The following is a 16774-nucleotide window of genomic DNA, read 5'->3' as shown; positions in this document are numbered from 1 at the left end:
ACAGGCACCCCTTTCCATCTAAGAATATGAAGTTACAGCCTGCGGCCTGCTGTTCAACCACAGAACAGCTAGGAGCGATAAATACAATGACTGGAAATGAAAACAAGGCTGCATGCTTCCATTCCACAGAGCAGAAGATAACCTGCTGACTTTAATTCTTCAATTAAAACATGCTGACACATTTCCTTGTGGTGATATTTAGGGCTCTAGTAAAACACCAAAACTTTGCCCAACTTTGCCCAAATCTGTACAAACCAGGTATGTGTTCAAAGTCTGGGAGCTTCTAGGAAATACAGCATGCACCTACTGTGGAAGGCAGAAAATCCTCAGCGGTATTGTGTTCTCAGGTGCTATCTAAAAAGTACTACTTCAGAATACAGTCAATTGCCTCTTTTAGTGTCTCAGTTCTATATGTGCAGACTTTATCTTCTAGACTACATGTTCAGCAACTGTAAATGCTAAAACTTACTTTTGGATGCTGAGCAAAATCTATGCATAATTTTCCTTGTGTAGTTAAAGAAGCTTATTCTGGATCAGGAATTTAAAGATCCTGAATTAGCAATGTAAACCAGTTTAACTACAGTAAATGGCTGAAGTTTTGTTTTCCGAAACAATTAAGGTCTACATCTGCCCTTCATCATTGACCTAGTATATGCTTATCTTCTGAGAGCATAGGCTCTTAGCAAAACATAGTCTGAAATGTTTTACGTGGTGAAAAAATGAATAAAGTTTGTCCTTCAAATACTTAATTGAATTTTACTACTGTATGGTCCGTTTTACCAATCTGTGCTGAGTGACTAATTTCCTCTTCAAACCTTTCAGTGTCATTTCCTGTGTCGTCTTGAACACCAGCATGCAGATCTCTGTTCCTGCCTCAGCTCATATTCCAGAGATATTTCCGCATCACTGCTGTAACTGGGAAGTACAATTATGTTTTCTTCTCATTGCTTGCCTGCATATATCATTGCCTTCGTTTACAGTTTACAAAATGGTTTACTTCCTACTGATAGCAGTTCTAGTCACATATGCTGTTTAGCTGTGTGATCCCATTTATCTCCAGTGCTATATTTTGTAACATTCCTCATAGTAGGGGCTGCCTTTTACCTTGTGCATTTATCTGGTGAGTTCCTAAGTTTGTTCACAGTTGACCGAGTCAAGATACAGGAAATGTAAAAGATCTTTTAAAAGTAATTCTTATGCTGATTACCTAGTGATACCTTAGTGACTCTAATCCTTTAGATAGTAATCTTACACTGCTGATGAGTGCCTGGAAGCGTTTTGTTGCCTTTGCTGAATGGGGTTATCTGGACCCGATGCTTTTCGCATCCTCTGAACAGAACACTTACATATAGATGATGATGAAACATGATAAAAACTGGATTCCACTGATAACAACAAAATAAATATTTGCCAGGAGCTCAAATGCTATGTTAGGGGCCTTTAAAATTAGAAACCAAATAGGTTTCTATTTTTTTTAAGTTATTTCAAAGTAAAGTGTTAGATATTATAACCATTTCATTTGCAGAGAAAAAAAAAGTAGTTTACTAATACATTTGAACAATATTGAGATGTTTCTCAAGTACAGCGAGTATTCTACACACAGTTAAACATTGATTTTGTTTTGTTTTTTTTTTTTCCCCTGGAATTGTGTATATTAACAACTGCCAAACTCAGCTAATGTGGGTTTATGGGCTCCTATTTATAAAAAATGTGCCTATTTATGAAGAAGAGAGGTGGAATTCATGAGGATTTTATAAAGATAGCACTGTGCTGAGGAAAACTGGAGTTGTGCGTTCTGAAAAATACCCTTCCTGACACCTAGAGGCGATCAGCAAAAATGCTGAAGAGCCCACAGACCCAACTCCTCCAAAAAAAGGGAAGGCAAATCCAACAAGCCAGTGATTCTTCTAACAAACAAAATCTTATGCAACGTTTGGATTGGCATTGCACTATCAAATAAACAAAAATTACAGCACAGTACAGCCACTCTTGTGAAGCTTTCTATACATGTTGCATCTATGCCTGTAGAAAGTAAGCAAAAAGGAATTTGTTTGCATATATAATGTGCCATGAAATATTGTTAGTTCAAAATATGTATATATCTTATCGCTTATTTATTCTAGATTATGAGGTGCACAACAAACATTATGCAAACTGCATAAAAGTTGGTTTAAGTATACTGGACTAAAAATTAAAAAATAAAAAACCCCAAAACCTTAAAAGTCAGTGTGTACCCATGAACCTCGTACTTGCAGCCAATGTAAAACACCTGTGGTCTTTGAAAGTCAGTTTTCGAGCAACTTGATTCCACTGAAGTTTGGGTTTGAGACCTTAGAGAATTACTCTAAATCTAGGGATTACAAAATAACTTTTATTTTCATCAATGCACTCTCCAGTGGGTGCAGCTGGGTTTGCGTGAAGTGCTGACAATCATGGTCATGAGGCACATTTGAGAGAAGCCGTTTTGAACACAGCTGTTTCTACCTGAAGGCTCTTCAATTAAATTCACCTGCGGCTTTTAAAGGCTTTATTAAGCCACACCTGAGGCGGTGTGGTAGTTTTTCCAAGTAACTCCATGCAATTTTCAAACTTTGCCTGCAGAATGAGTGCCATCAAGTGACTGAAACGCTTCTTGATGCGATTTTAATGCCGGCGCAGGGAGGCTGCCGGGTTTCTTGAGCTCAGCTCGGTTCCGAGACTGCCTCACCCCTCACCCCTCACCAGTGAAGCTCGGCCACTACAGCGGAAGGCGCTGGTCGGGGCGGGAAGCCCCTCAGGTGGGTAGCTGTGCGCGCGCGTCCTTCCTGCCGTACCACAGAGGAGCTGCTCCCCGCTGTCGAACAGGCCGAGTCTCGCCGGGCCGCTGACCCCCTCGTCGGACCGATCCGCCGCTTCAGCGAAACACTGGGCCTGGCCCCACGGCCGCCAGAACCCTCTCTCAGGGCTGCAGCGGACTACCAGCCTCCTCCCGCCCGCCTCTTACCACGTGACGCCGGCTCCTCCTCTTCTCTGGCCGCGCGGCGTCGCTGTCTGGGTATTTGAACCTCGCTTCCGCCATCTTCCTAGCGCCTCGGTACCGAGCGGAGCGGCGCGGAGAGACGCCTCGGGAAAGGTAACGGGGTCGGGGCGTCCCCCTCATCCTTGTGGGAGCGGGTGTGGCCGTTTTAAAAACCCTGAATGATGGTAATGGCGGTCACCGTTAGTTACCGCCAGGAGCAGTATTACATGGGTTGGGTTGTAGTGAGGTGGGCCTGAGTGACCGCTGCAGCTGTGGTAGCTGACTGTTGTGGCGGCTTTTCTCCTCTCAGCCCTTGGAAACGGAGAGGTGGAAGGGTAGGAGCGGTGCTCTCCTTAGTCCTGGGAAAAACGGCTGTCGAGATTGGAGAGGAGGAACAGAGCGGGGCCTCCAGCGACCCGAACCTGCGGGGGGAGGGGAGGAGGCGCGCGCTGCTCAGTCATGGTGGCTCATGGCGGGGAGGGAGAGAGCGTTTAGGCCCGTTGGCGGGGCTGGGGCCTGGCCAGAGGAACGCTTCTGTCTGGACCTCCCCGAGGACTCGCTCTGGGTTCTCCCGGTCATTGAATAGATTTTCCTGCTGGCTGGGATAGGGATTCTGGGCGGGCTGGGGAGGACTTTCTGCAGAGCGAGGCTGGGCTTGGCTCTCGCGGAGGTGTCCTTCGGAGGCCGCGGATCGGTGTCTCCTTTCTCGAGCCCGACACCGAAGCGGTGCGGCAGCCGCCTACCGTTACGAGGCGCCGGAGTGGGCGGGGAGGTGCCGCCGCCATTATCGCGCGTTCCCGCCACATGTGGGGAGACGCGGCCCCGCTTCCTGCCCCATGAATGGCCCCGGCACCACGGGCGCCTCGTGTGGTCGGGTGTGGGAGGCGGCGTGGGCCCGGCCGAGCCGCCTGGCGCGCGGAGCACGCGCCTTTCCGGGCGAGCTGGGAACGGAAAACGGCGCCCGTCCCCTTCCGGCGGGGCCTGAGATCGGCTCGCCCGTTGTGAGCTCACATGCTGCCATTTCCCCTGCAGACCCAGCATGGCCGCCCAAGGAGAGCCCCAAGTGCAGTTTAAGGTAAGGGAGTGGTTTGCTGTGGGTTGGGTTTTTTTTTGTTTTTTTTTTCTTTCAGTAAAAAAGTAGGACGAGCGACTATGAAGTGCCAACGTGGATGGTAGGTTTGATTTTGATCTGATGGTATTTGCTTAGTGGTGCACTTGGTTTATGGTAGCACAGCATGTGACTTGTACAAAGACATTCTGTTGCCGTGTATCAGTCAGATGCTGTTTGTAGTTTAATAAGTTTTAGTGGTGCTTTGCTTATAAAGTGGCTTCTAAATTTCAGAAGTAAAGCTGACAGCAAAATGTACTTAAGCTGAATTAGAATTGACTGTTTATTGTTTTTTTGTTTTTTTTTTTAGGGAAGATAAGTGAAAGTGTTTCAGAGCAGAACTTCTTGGTGTTTTGTGGCTTTCTTTTATTTGGACAGGAGGGGTTGGTTGACTTTTTTTTAACCACCAGGAGTCTTTCAGATTGCTTCTTCAGAGGCTGTTAATTGCATCTTTTACAATACTTGGCTAGAGTATTCAAATTGTTAGTAGTGCCGGCTTTTTTAATTGTAAGGTTATGGTGGGTTTCTTCAGTTTAAGAGCTTACATGAGTTCCTGTCTAAATATGGTCACCTTCAGGTTGAAAACCCCAAATATTCTTCATTCAGTGAATTGTAGCGTAGTAGAACCGTATATGTAGTGCATTATAGTTTTCAGCTACAGGAAGTAGACAAGTCTGACTACAGTTGTAGCACAACAGGCTTAACAAATTGGGTCCTGGTACAGTGCGTTAATGGAGGACCCAGTCTTTTGTTTACAGCATCTTGTAGGACAAAGGTCTTTGTAGTAATAATTAGTATGTACACTAAAATGACCAGTAAATGTTTCTAGAAGTGTACTGCTCTGACTTTCTTGCCTTCTTCTGTCAACAGCTTGTCCTGGTTGGTGACGGTGGCACTGGTAAAACAACATTTGTAAAACGTCATTTGACTGGTGAATTTGAAAAGAAGTATGTAGGTATGTCTGAAGAAACTTGAGATCTATACGATAGAATTAAAAGTGCAATTCATGACTTACTAAGTGTGTTGCTTTTTCTTAATCACTGTAGCAACGCTGGGTGTTGAAGTTCATCCTCTGGTGTTCCATACTAACAGAGGTCCTATTAAATTTAATGTATGGGACACAGCTGGACAGGAGAAATTTGGTGGCCTGCGAGATGGCTATTACATCCAAGGTAAGAACTGTGTGTATGTTGGGAATATTTGGAATCTTTTGCAGTTCAGTCCTTCATTCTGTTCCTTTTGGCCACTCTGAAAGCTTTAGTGTGGCTTGCAATGGTGAACTGGTGTCTGGGTTTTCAAACTCTTCATGTAGGTACAATAATTTGCTTTGCTGGGCAACTTGTGCTGGTGTAGGAACAACCTAAGATTGCATTTCAGTGTGCTATTGCAGGCTTTGATATAAATGAAGAATAGCGGTGCGCCTTAAATTACAAGGTATTGCTGCTGAAATTCAGTCGTTAAGAGATCATTTAGCACAGATTTATATCCGTATTAATCTACTTGGGTGAGGCAAAGACTTGGAATGCACAGACAGATATTTGGATACAGCAGTGAAGTTGCACATTTCTATGCCAGAGTCTAGTTACCTTTCTAAAGAATATGTCCCTTATTTCTGCTTGGTCAAGTTCTCTTCTGTGTGTACTTCAGTCACCTGCATCTCTTTAAAATTTTGCAAGGTATTATTAGAGCTAGATGTTGTTGCTTTTCCTTTAGAAGTAGCAGGATTGAGTCAAACCCCCATCTTCTTTGAAGAGCTGTTCTGGACAAGGGTGTCCCGAGATGTGGGCTATGAGTTCTCAACCTACCCAAAACCTTCAGTAGGATTCCAGAGATTAGTTAAATAGGTGTTAACTAAGTTCTGTCAAATATGTATGTAAATCAAAGTTGACTTTTGTAATCCTTGTATAGTCTCATAGCATACAACACAGTTTGACTCAGTGGGGAAGTTGCATTGGTAAAACCAGCTGGTCTTTAAGATGAGGCACTAAAGATGTAAAGTGTGATGATGGGTCCAGTGCTGTGGACTTAGGCATTGAACTTGTTAACAGAATCGTTGGCTCCCAGAACTGTGAAGCCGAGGGGCAGAAGTTAATGCAGTCGTTTAACCCTAAATGTAAATGATTTCTGTATGTACATCTTCTTTTTCCTGTTTAATAAGCAAGTGCTTACTCTCCTGATGTAACTTGTGACTATTTTCTTGCAGCTCAGTGTGCCATCATAATGTTTGATGTAACATCAAGAGTTACTTACAAGAATGTACCCAATTGGCACAGAGATCTGGTACGAGTATGTGAAAACATCCCTATAGTGTTGTGTGGCAACAAAGTGGATATTAAGGACAGAAAAGTCAAGGCCAAGTCCATTGTCTTCCACAGGAAGAAGAATCTCCAGGTATGTTGGCATGAATTCGTAGGAATCAAATTTGTGTGCTGTAATGATGTGTTCTGCCTTTGTCACTCCACGATGTAATAGTGAGCTTTATATCCTGTTGGCTAAACATCAGGGAAGGGGCAAGTAATGATGTTAAAGATGGTCACCACTGGTTTTGAGCAGAAGCTACCATAAGCTGTTAAAAAGCTTGTGTAAGTTTTCTTTCACTGCTCAGAATCTCATCAGATGACACAAGTGAAACTAAAGTAGATAAAGTTGCAGGAAAAGATAGGTGCATGTTGTCTCCTTAAAGTTCCACCTTTGATCAGATTGGGTACCTTTTCAGTTATTTGTTTCCACCTATGTGCCTCAAATGGTATGCTTCTAGACACTTATAGCATAGGTGTTTCTGAAAGCATAAAGAGCAGTTGTGGTCAGAAAGCACTAAGGTAAAAGTAGAGCTGATGATATGCATGTTAATATCAGTATGCCCTAAATATCAGAGAGGCGTTATTTCTTTAATGAAGTACAATACACACTTTTTTGCAGTATTACGACATTTCGGCTAAGAGTAACTACAACTTTGAGAAGCCTTTCCTGTGGCTTGCTAGAAAGCTAATTGGAGATCCTAACTTGGAGTTTGTTGCCATGCCTGCTCTTGCGCCACCTGAAGTTGTTATGGACCCAGCACTGGCAGCACAGTATGAGCAAGACTTACAGGTAAGTGAGAAAGGTCAGGTGATTGCCTTTGTGCCCTGTTAATGTATTCAAACTCCTGGGGCAAGAAACTGAAAAACAGTTCTTAAGTGTAGCTTCTTTGTTCCAGATTGCTCAAACCACTGCACTGCCAGATGAAGATGATGACCTGTGAAGGATGAAGCTGGAGCCCAGCGTCAGAAGTCTAGTTTTATAGGCAACTGTCCTGTGATGTCAGTGGTGCAGCGTGTTTGCCACTTTATTATCTAGCTGAGCAGAACATGTGCTTAATCTTTGGGATGCTGAAAGAGATGAATGGGCTTCGGAGTGAATGTGGCAGTTTAAAAAAAAAAAAAAAAAGAAAAAACCTAACAACACTTCATATTTTGGACCTGCATATTTAGCTGTTTTTTGGACTGCAATTACTTCCCCTTTTGAGTTTCAAATGTAAGACTGCTGCAGTCACATCAGAGTGTTAAGTGGTAAATCTTGTTTCTGTCATTCCCATTCTTTTTTGTTTAGATAATAAAGTTGTATTTCAAGTATCTCTAAGCAAGTGAACTTTTCATGCATTGTTAGGAAAACCCTTCAAAGTGTCTTCTGTTGTTCGGTTGAGGGTAATACTTTGTCTGCTGCAGTTTTCATTCTCTGTTCTTTTCCCTCCTGCTTCTAATATTACACTTCTCTTGCTAAATCAGAGCTAACAGTTAACCTTCCCTTGATTTCCTCAAGCAGATAAAGCACCCGAGGAAAGCTGAACTACCTGCAGGTAGAACTAAAAACAGTGAACAATTGACTGGTAAGCATGACTGGATGAACATTCCTGTGCAAATGGGAATGTGTGTGGTCTGCAGGGTGTTTGGAGGGAAAAGTGTGTAGTTCCGATTATGTATGCTACCATTAGATACAGTCTTTTGGATCTTTTAACTTCTAATATGTTCTACAATATGCTTTCACAGAGCTCTGTGTTTTTAGTAGCCAGAAACAAATGTCATCTGGGTCTTCTAGGTGATGTAAGAGCTGTATCTTTGCATGGAACATCATTTAGTAGAGCTATAGCTTATTAAAGAGAAACTCTTTCTAAGCATCTTAAAATTCACTAACTAGGAAACAGCTGTAGTTTGAGCTAAAAAGCTCTTGGCTACAAACAGCATATTAACTAAAACCACATTTATATAAATACCTAGACTTTACTGTAACTGCACCAAGTTCTTAATTTGAAACTAGCTTGTTACAGCACAAATGGTGGAACATGTCAACTTTTAACACTACCTTGTAGAGATGAATCTTGGTCAATATTAGTACTCCTAGTAAACAAAACTGAGTTGAAAATACCATTTTTCAGTAGTGGTTGAGTACATGAAGCCTTGGAATCTTCGGTTTTGTATTTTTGGTTTCTTAATAAAGTGGAGCATTTCATTTACTCCTTTTAACTTGCATGTTTGTCTACGTAATGCCTACTTGAATATTTAACTACTCATGGTAGCAAAAAGTGTTAACTATGATTACTATTTTTGCAGTACTGTTGTAAACGAATCACTTTTAACTTTGTGCAGGTTGGAATTCTGTGGGTTTTGGTGGTGGTGTTGCTTTGTTCAGGTTTTGGTTTTTAGCAAATCAATGAAAATGGGTTGTGTTTAGGACCTGGAACTCTTAATGAAAAATAAGGGATGTGATGTACTGAGTTGATCAAAAAGCAAAGTCCTACTTAACATTTCATTGGATCTTTTTGCTGCATCCTCTTGCTTTAACTTCCTGTTGTAGGTTCTTTGTGTTTACTAATTTACCTGCGTGTTTGTGTGTCTTAGTTAATACTGCTAGGTTAACTATTTGCTGCTGCTTTACTAGGTGTAGTAGCTTTTTTTGTCTTCAAGCTGTCTGGCTTCTGAAAATGCACTGCTTAAAAACCACAAATTGATTTAGAAGACCTCCATACTTCTGCAGTATTGATACACCTTAAGAAGAAAAAAAGCAGCCTTGAAGTTACATTTGTACTGTTTCAGTGTATTTATGGTGTCATCTTTACAACTCGCCTGCTGCACAAAGGTACCAAGTATGAGTTCTTACAAAACCTGAGAAGGTCTATGAAAGGTGAAATAGCTGTTTAAGGACTAGTATGACTACAGTGAGCTTTGCTTTGTAATATTCAGTGTTACTTCCCCGTCAAAAAATCTTCTCTGAAGCAGGCAGTAATACTAGGCCTGCTGTAAAGAATTTTTCTATTTAGTCAAGTAATGAGGAAAATAAAACTTGCATTCTAAAACCATCTGTACTGAGTAGTCACATCAGTCTGTGCTGGTATTTACTGTTATTAGGACTGAATTGGTGAGACCTAAATACTTTTTTGCAGTACTGACTTTGCTCTACTTGGTTGCTCTGTGATGTGGTAAGGTTAATTGTGGGACTTTTGTTCCCTACAGATTGATGAATTTTCCAACAGTAAGAGCTCTGGTTTCAGATTGTTTTTTAGTGACTTGTCAGTACAGAACTTGCTCAGCTTAAACTTTCAAAAGCAGGAAGAGGCACTGGGCGATTTACTGTTCCTAGTTCTGATAAAACTTGACTGTTCTGAGTGCCCAAGCCCAGAGGAGTAGTTGAACTAGCGCAAGTGCAAAATAGGCAAGGCAAAAGCTTCAGTTGAAGAAACTGGTAGAGGAAATGTTTTGCTACTTTTCACTGAACCCTTAAATGCAGGAGTGTCATAGGCTCCCTTAGGAGCTTCAGTAGGAACCCTAGCTTTAAGGATTTTGAACAGAATATTTTTTAGAAACAGTGGAGAGCACTTGTCTGCAGAAATAGAAAATCTGTTTGCTAGGAAGGATGAAATCTGCCCCTCTTATGCCTGCAAGTTAAATTTGTCTTTTTCGTTTGGAATTGATTCTGTTGTGTGGCTCATATAGCCTTAGTCTAAACTAGTGGAGGGAACAGTGCTGAGGCAAATTGATCTTTATATCTTTGCCTTCCTGAAACAAGAATAAACCGTCTAATAGAAGCCAGTTATTCTGACCTGGGGTGGTAGCAGTGGTTGTTTTATTCACCTCATTTAGTGGTAGGAGCTGATTGCTATCAGTCCTGGTTTAAGAGGGCCCTGTGTCTTAGTAACTGAAAGGCTAAGTCTGCTGCTGCTTTGGTCAGTTTGTTTTCATATGGGTGCATTAAACTATAGGCCAGTTTTGTATATGTGGTGATTTTAGCGCTGAGCTGAAAAGTTTGCCTTTAATAATATTTTTCCTAGCACAAGCAGCTATATGAGCCTGTTGTGACGGAGTTTTTCCTTGAATGTGCCCTGTAGCACTTCTGATAAGGTACAAGCGGTCAGGAAGCATCACTGATATTTGTGTTGGGAGCGTATGGATGACTGTGCTGTTCTATACCAGCAGCTTTTTCGGAGAACACCCAGGTCCTTAGACTGGGAAGGGCAGTAGTGGTTCTGACTCTTCATTGCCCTCTGATTTGTTGGCAGCTGTCCTTGGGTGCAAACTATTGCCTTTCCAGCAGAGATGGAAAAAAAAAAATCCTGTCTCCTCATTTGATTTAGAGCTCACTTGGCTGCTTGATAAATGGTACAGTTAAACTTGGAAGAATTTTAAACTGGAGAAGAAAGCTTGATAGGAGAAACTGTTGGAAAGGCTTTGTGGGACTTGCTGATGATTCAAACCATACTCTATATATCTAGCTATTGAATGATAGTAGGACTGTTGAGATAGAAGGCTTGTTGCTTAGTACAGAGCCTAAATCTTCTTAGGGTACAAATTTGAGCACCCAAGACCAATAGTTTTAATTGGGCTGCGTGGGTGACTTTCTTGTATTTCACAAAGTGAATACATTGTAATACATTGTTCAGTGAGTGAATGCCACTTCCCGAAAATTCTTGTTTTACAAGCTGCATCACTGAAAAGGGCCACTAGTTCAGTATACGAGCAGTTTTTTTGATTCTGTTTTGATTAGCCATAGTTGATGTCTACCTTGCTGTGATCCTGGAATTCTGGGATTTAAAGAATCGGGTTCCTGTATTTCTACTACTTGCCTGGGGTGCAGGGAATATGAGAATGAAATGTTCTCATATGTATTTTAAACAGAATTTCATATTCTGTAACACAAGTTTTAATGTTGGATCCACTATCTCGGAAGTCACAAGCTTAATATATTTAATGTAAATATTCAAAATTGAATTTCCTTAGTATAGGAGGCATGAACTTGGCTTACTCTCAGTTGCCTGTTGACATGTTAATCAGGACTGAAAAGGTCAGCTAAACTCTTCAGTCACAGAAACCTCATAAGGTGGTTGTGATAAATAACATTTAAGAAGAAAACTAATCAGTGTCAGCCAGTGTCCTTCTGATCATAATGACTAAGTGATGAAATCACTGATTATAATCTGAAGCATCAGGATCTCCCTTGATATGACTATTTAAATTTTCTGGATTTAAGTCTTAAGCTAAAGGTAGCAAATGAAGTGACTGATGTAAATAGTTCTTGTTTGGTTTCTGTTTCTAAGGTGAGAAATTGCAGGAGCCAGTGCCACAATCTGATTTTATTTTTTTTTTTTTCCCAGGTGTAATACTGAGTTCCATTGTGGTTACTATGTAAGCTTTGCACTATACCAGCCCAGTGGTAACTTGCTGATCACTCTTTGACATCTTGGTGACATTTGAAAATAACACGGGAGGGAGAAAATACATGTTTTCCTTATACTGAAAATATGAGAGACAGCTTCCCTGTCTGGCTTTTTTTGATGGATTGCACCATAAAACTGCTGAAATTTCCAACTTTCACATTGGCTTTGCAGGGCAAGTATTTAGGGGAAAGCAAGCAAACTAAAGAGGCTTGTTTGATTTATAAATAAAAAGGTCATAGTAAAGGTGAACTTTACATACCCATTGCCTTTGGATTATGCCTTTTAATTACTTGTATCAGTTTTACTTGAATACCTAAAATCATGTCTAATTATAAAACTTTTTTCAAGATGTAGCAGACAAGTGCAGTAGTTACTCAACCATCATGTATTAAAAAAAAGAGATGTTTGAGACATATCATCTGTACCTTGAAGTGCAGGAGTTGTTGGCCAGGTATGTGAGGCTTAAAGTACATGTTCAGCTTTGCGCACTAGCTACACATGTCTGATGTAGTTTAAAAAACTTTAGTGGGAGTTGGAACATTGAGGATTGCTTTTGTGGTACCAGTTGCAGCCGCACGGTGGGGCACACTGTCTGCGTAGCTGCTTTGCTCCAGCACTATAGTGTTAAGTCGGAACATTACCTGTTGGGGCTGCACAAGTGTCATGTATTCTAGAAGGGATGCTCTTAGGTTTATTAACAGTAGCAAATGGCTATGCATGTGCAGTAGCAGATGCTACGTGATAGAAATTTAAAATGGGAGTATGTAAGAAGTTTGTGGGTTTGTTTTGTTGTTTTTTTTTGTACACTGTTTCAAAATAAGATAAATAAAAATTTTAGTAAGACTATTTTTTTAAAGTTAAATCCATGATGTATTTGAAATGGACCAAGACAGTTAATTATGGGATGATTTTTGTTTTCCTAATGCTGTTAGCATAGCACTGCACTGGCACTGCCATCATGTACTTGTTTCTTTGCCTACTTTTCAGTACATTTAGGTTAAAAAATAAAAAATTATAAAGAACCAGCCAACATATTGGTAACTGACATGGAATTAAGGTATAGCATTACTGGGGGGAAATATCTGTGCATTAAGTGCAAAACAAAAATATGGTAAGGAATACATAATACTTAAATCTAGTACGGTACTGTGTTGTTTAACTCGTGTCTTGATCTTGTAGTCAAATTGCAGTATAAATAACAAAATTAACCCCTTGAAGAGCTTGCTGTAAAGAGACTAAGTAAGGTAGAGAGATGTCCCTCCACTGAGACCTCCAAATTTAACATGAGGGCCAGAAGAACTGCTGGTAAGATAAAACAAGCAGAATGTTGCATGAGGCAATGAGATGACAACTCTGTTGTGAAGGGCCAAATTTCTGAGAAGGAATATGAAGGACTTCAAAAGTGGGAAGAAGAAATCATGCCACAAGGTGGGTTGCCAGAAAAGATATAAAGAAAGATAAATATCTAGAGAACAGTATACTCTTATGTTAATAACATACTAATGATTAATAATACGGGATTTTATGGTTTAGTGGTAGACTTGACAGAGTAACTAGCTGTGAATTTGATCTTAAAGGCCTTTTCTAACCTAGTTGATTCTATGATTCCAAAACTTAACTAGCTAGTAGCCATTTTACTTAATAGAAGTCTGCTATTGGATTTCAAAGCAAATAAATGAAGGCAGTAGGGGGAAAGAAAGATGCAGATTGGAGAGGGAGGGGAAATGTCAAAACTCTCCTGGCAACTGAGAGTGTGTCTAAATGGTACTTCCACAACAGATAATTTAAAATAAAAGACTACTTAGTACCCAACAGATTGTGAAGACTTCCTGTACCTTTACATGAGAGGGGCTCATCACCCATTGTTCTTTCTTGGAAAGCACTTAAGGTAGTGCTGATGTTATACCATAGCAAAAAGCTTTAAATACAATAAATGGAACTAACAGAACATAATCAGGTTGGTTCCATCACTCATCTTGGTTTGTGCCAGTCAGTCAACTTTGCTGGAACTTCTGATTTAGATGTAAGCTGCTTGGGAAAATTAACACCCTGCAACTTGGAGATTACTTGTCAGGTAGATGTTTTACCATTTTCTTGTAGGTGAATAACTATTCACCTACAATTTCCAGATAAGGTAAACAGCTGGGACATTCAGTAACATGGAAAGGATAAATATGCTTTAGGCATATAACATATTCTGTGTTGCAGTTTGGAAGACATGTACCCTGGGGCAGGCATTTTTCTATTGCCTGTTATATTGCTTTTCCCTTTAATTCATTTTGCAAGTGCTTTTCAACTGCTTCTGTTACAGGTTTTTAAACATGTAGGGCTGCCTCTTTGATAGGTGTGTAGTGCCTTGCACAACCAAGACCAGGTCCTGACCTGAAGAAAAACATACTTACTTTTCATGGAAATATTCTAGATCAGACTTGTAGAATAATTGCAAATGAAAATGTATCTGTATAAAAACCTTCTGCATTTGTAAAACTAATAGAAGAAAACTGTGCTATCTGCTTGGGTTAATTATGCTTTCAAAACTTTGTATTTCAGTTCTGTGAACCTCTATTGAGTGGATACTTGCTGCTAGTGGTTTACCACTAGCAGAGGACTCATGTTCTTACCCCACTGAGCAATGGGTAAATCTTACTTATAAATACATGGCCTATATCTCTGATCAGTCAAAATCTGACATTTTAAATTTTATCATGCAATTTTGACAGGTACTGCCTTGACTAACGAACTGTTTCATATTTAATTCTACAGATGTGAATGATGATGCAGGTATTCCTTGATTATTCTGTGTCCTGTTGTTCACCCCAGCTGACTTTGCATGTGCTAAAAAAGGCTTGGAGCCCAAGAGAAAGAAGGGAAACACTTAATCTCTTGAAAAATAAGTATTTCTAGTTAAAAAGGATCTGAAGAATCTCATGTCGGTTGTCTCTAGCTGCAAGTAACATCTGAAATGACATTTACTTAAGTCTGTGAAAATCTGTTACAAATTCTCTAGAAAAAGAAAAGGTGATCTTTTTTGATCTCCATATCATGCCTGTTTACATGGTCAAAACCTTATTTTGAATGTTTGATTTTATTTTAATTTGCTTTCCTGCAGTATGCAGTAAGAACAGTGGCAGATATAAATGGGATTTTTTTTCTTTGGTTTATTTTTTTGTAAACATGAGTTTAGCTAGTTCCATGATTCCAGGGTGTGTTTTGTGGTTTTATAATCTTTGGGATGGCTCTTGCAGCCAACATGTGATTTCTCCTGTCAGATTTATAAGCATTACAGCCCAGTGATGAGTGAACCAATAGGAATCTCACTGGTCAAGAGAGTGCAGGCAAGAGAATTTGTGCTAGTGTTTGGTTTATGTATTGATTCTTTCCTATCAATGGAGATCTAAAACCCCAAGACTCCGTATCTGAAATTGCAGGGCTTAGGCTGGATCTTAATTCTGGAATTCAGTTTTCATCCTTTTAAATGAATGGGTTGCATGCCAGATTTGATGACTCTTCAGATCTGGCAGATTTGGAAGCAACTGCTGATGTTTTAGCCAGCTCTTTGATTTCAGTACCCACCCTCTCATTGCTTTTGCACTTAGATATAGAGTAAAAAACTACAAAAGATAGGAACTGTGCTATCCACATAGAATGGAAAGTCTTTAATATGCACATCAGTAATTAGGCTCAGATGTTCTTACTGCAAAGTAATTTGCATTGGCTTCTGGGTGTGCTCTCTCCATTTGTGCTAGTAAACTTGTTTCACAAAGCAGCTGAATGAAGGAGTTGCTTTTGTCCGGAAGAGCAACAAATAACTAAGTAAATCTGTAAGAGGAAAAATTGGCACGAACTCAAAAGGCAAAACTTAGGTAATTAAGAAAGTCTCACTGCCTGAATGATACCAAAAACTATGCTGTTACAAGCAATGGCATTTTGGCAAGTAAGATTTGGTTTAATCATGTAAAAAAGAATCTGCATAATGTTTAATTTATACAGTTGTCCAATTATATGTAAGCTTGACATCAACACTGAGATAATTGGATTTGATTAAATCTATGGGATTTGCACAAAAGTCTAAACTTTTTCAGAAATCAGATGTTTTCTTTCAGTGTATGGATAAAGATGTTCAATGCACTGCCACAGTGTGCCCCAAGTCTAATGAACAGCATGATAGAGTAAATATACAATAGATTAATCCGCTATTAATTAGTAAATGGGCCTTAATTCAAAGAAATGTATAATTGTAGGATGTCATTAACCTGCTTACTTGGTCTCTGAATCATCAAGTTCTTAATGTTTTCAGAAAGAATACATAATCAGATTCACATTACATATATAGCACAGTAAAAGTATTTTCATCTGATTAGGCCTAAATTTCATTCTCGAAAAGCTGTATTTTGTTTTCTGGCATAAATCGTCAACTTCTCATTTTCTTAATTAGAAAAATATTTTTCCATCGTAGTGTTTGCCTTTTTGAATGAACTCCAGGATTTTTTGTTTGCTTTTTCCTCAGTCAGAACTGTTTAGTTTGTGCTTTTCAGTATAGTCAACTTGGACAACTTCATGCAGTGTTTTCATGAGTGTAGTTTATTTTCTGATTAATTTTGGCAAAATAGTCTTTACTACTTGATGTATCCTAACAACCAGGTCCTGCAATGGCCACTGCCGCCCTTTGATCATCTTCTGTTGGCATTGTGCAAATAAGAACTGTAATGCCTGGAGTTCTACCTGTGAAGCTTTCTTCATAGCTTTTGTTCTCACTGATCTGAGAAGCATTTGAGTTGCTCTTCAGCAGCTATCTTTCTGCAGGTAGATCCATACCAAAGTGGGGGACACAGTTAAAAGCTCATAGCAGCTTGTTACGCCACATGTAATAGCTGCTTATTCACAACATTATCTTTGTGCTCTTGAAAGTCACAACTTTGAGGAGCTGCACTTTATCAAGAATTGGCCTACTGTTAATCACAGCACTGCTGTAAGGCTAATAAAA

The 16774-nt window shown here is 40.1% G+C and overlaps 1 protein-coding gene across 1 annotated transcript; it reads left to right on the top strand.

The window, feature by feature from the left end:
* Window positions 1–2954: 2954 nt before the first annotated feature.
* RAN (RAN, member RAS oncogene family) lies at window positions 2955–8595 on the top strand. Its single transcript, XM_062631587.1, has 7 exons — window positions 2955–3112; window positions 4031–4073; window positions 4977–5061; window positions 5153–5278; window positions 6310–6497; window positions 7026–7196; window positions 7303–8595. The coding sequence occupies exons 2-7, from the start codon at window positions 4038–4040 to the stop codon at window positions 7345–7347; spliced, it is 651 nt and encodes a 216-aa protein (XP_062487571.1). The 5' UTR covers window positions 2955–3112; window positions 4031–4037; the 3' UTR covers window positions 7348–8595.
* The last annotated feature ends 8179 nt before the right edge of the window (window positions 8596–16774 follow it).

The sequence above is a fragment of the Pezoporus occidentalis genome, unplaced genomic scaffold, assembly GCF_034315485.1.
Source record: "Pezoporus occidentalis ecotype Australia unplaced genomic scaffold, CSIRO_AGI_Poc_V1 ctg37, whole genome shotgun sequence".
NCBI classification, from domain to species: Eukaryota; Metazoa; Chordata; class Aves; order Psittaciformes; family Psittacidae; genus Pezoporus; species Pezoporus occidentalis.
This window is presented reverse-complemented; position numbering and strand designations above follow the sequence as displayed.

What these genes read in the sequence shown, in the direction of transcription:
- RAN (XM_062631587.1), top strand. Translation starts at nt 4,038, where the DNA reads ATGGCCGCCCAAGGAGAGCCCCAAGTGCAGTTTAAG. An exon ending in AGATGGCTATTACATCCAAG is followed by an intron (nt 5,279 to 6,309) that starts GTAAGAACTGTG and finishes ATTTTCTTGCAG; the next exon opens with CTCAGTGTGCCATCATAATG. An exon ending in AGTATGAGCAAGACTTACAG is followed by an intron (nt 7,197 to 7,302) that starts GTAAGTGAGAAA and finishes TCTTTGTTCCAG; the next exon opens with ATTGCTCAAACCACTGCACT.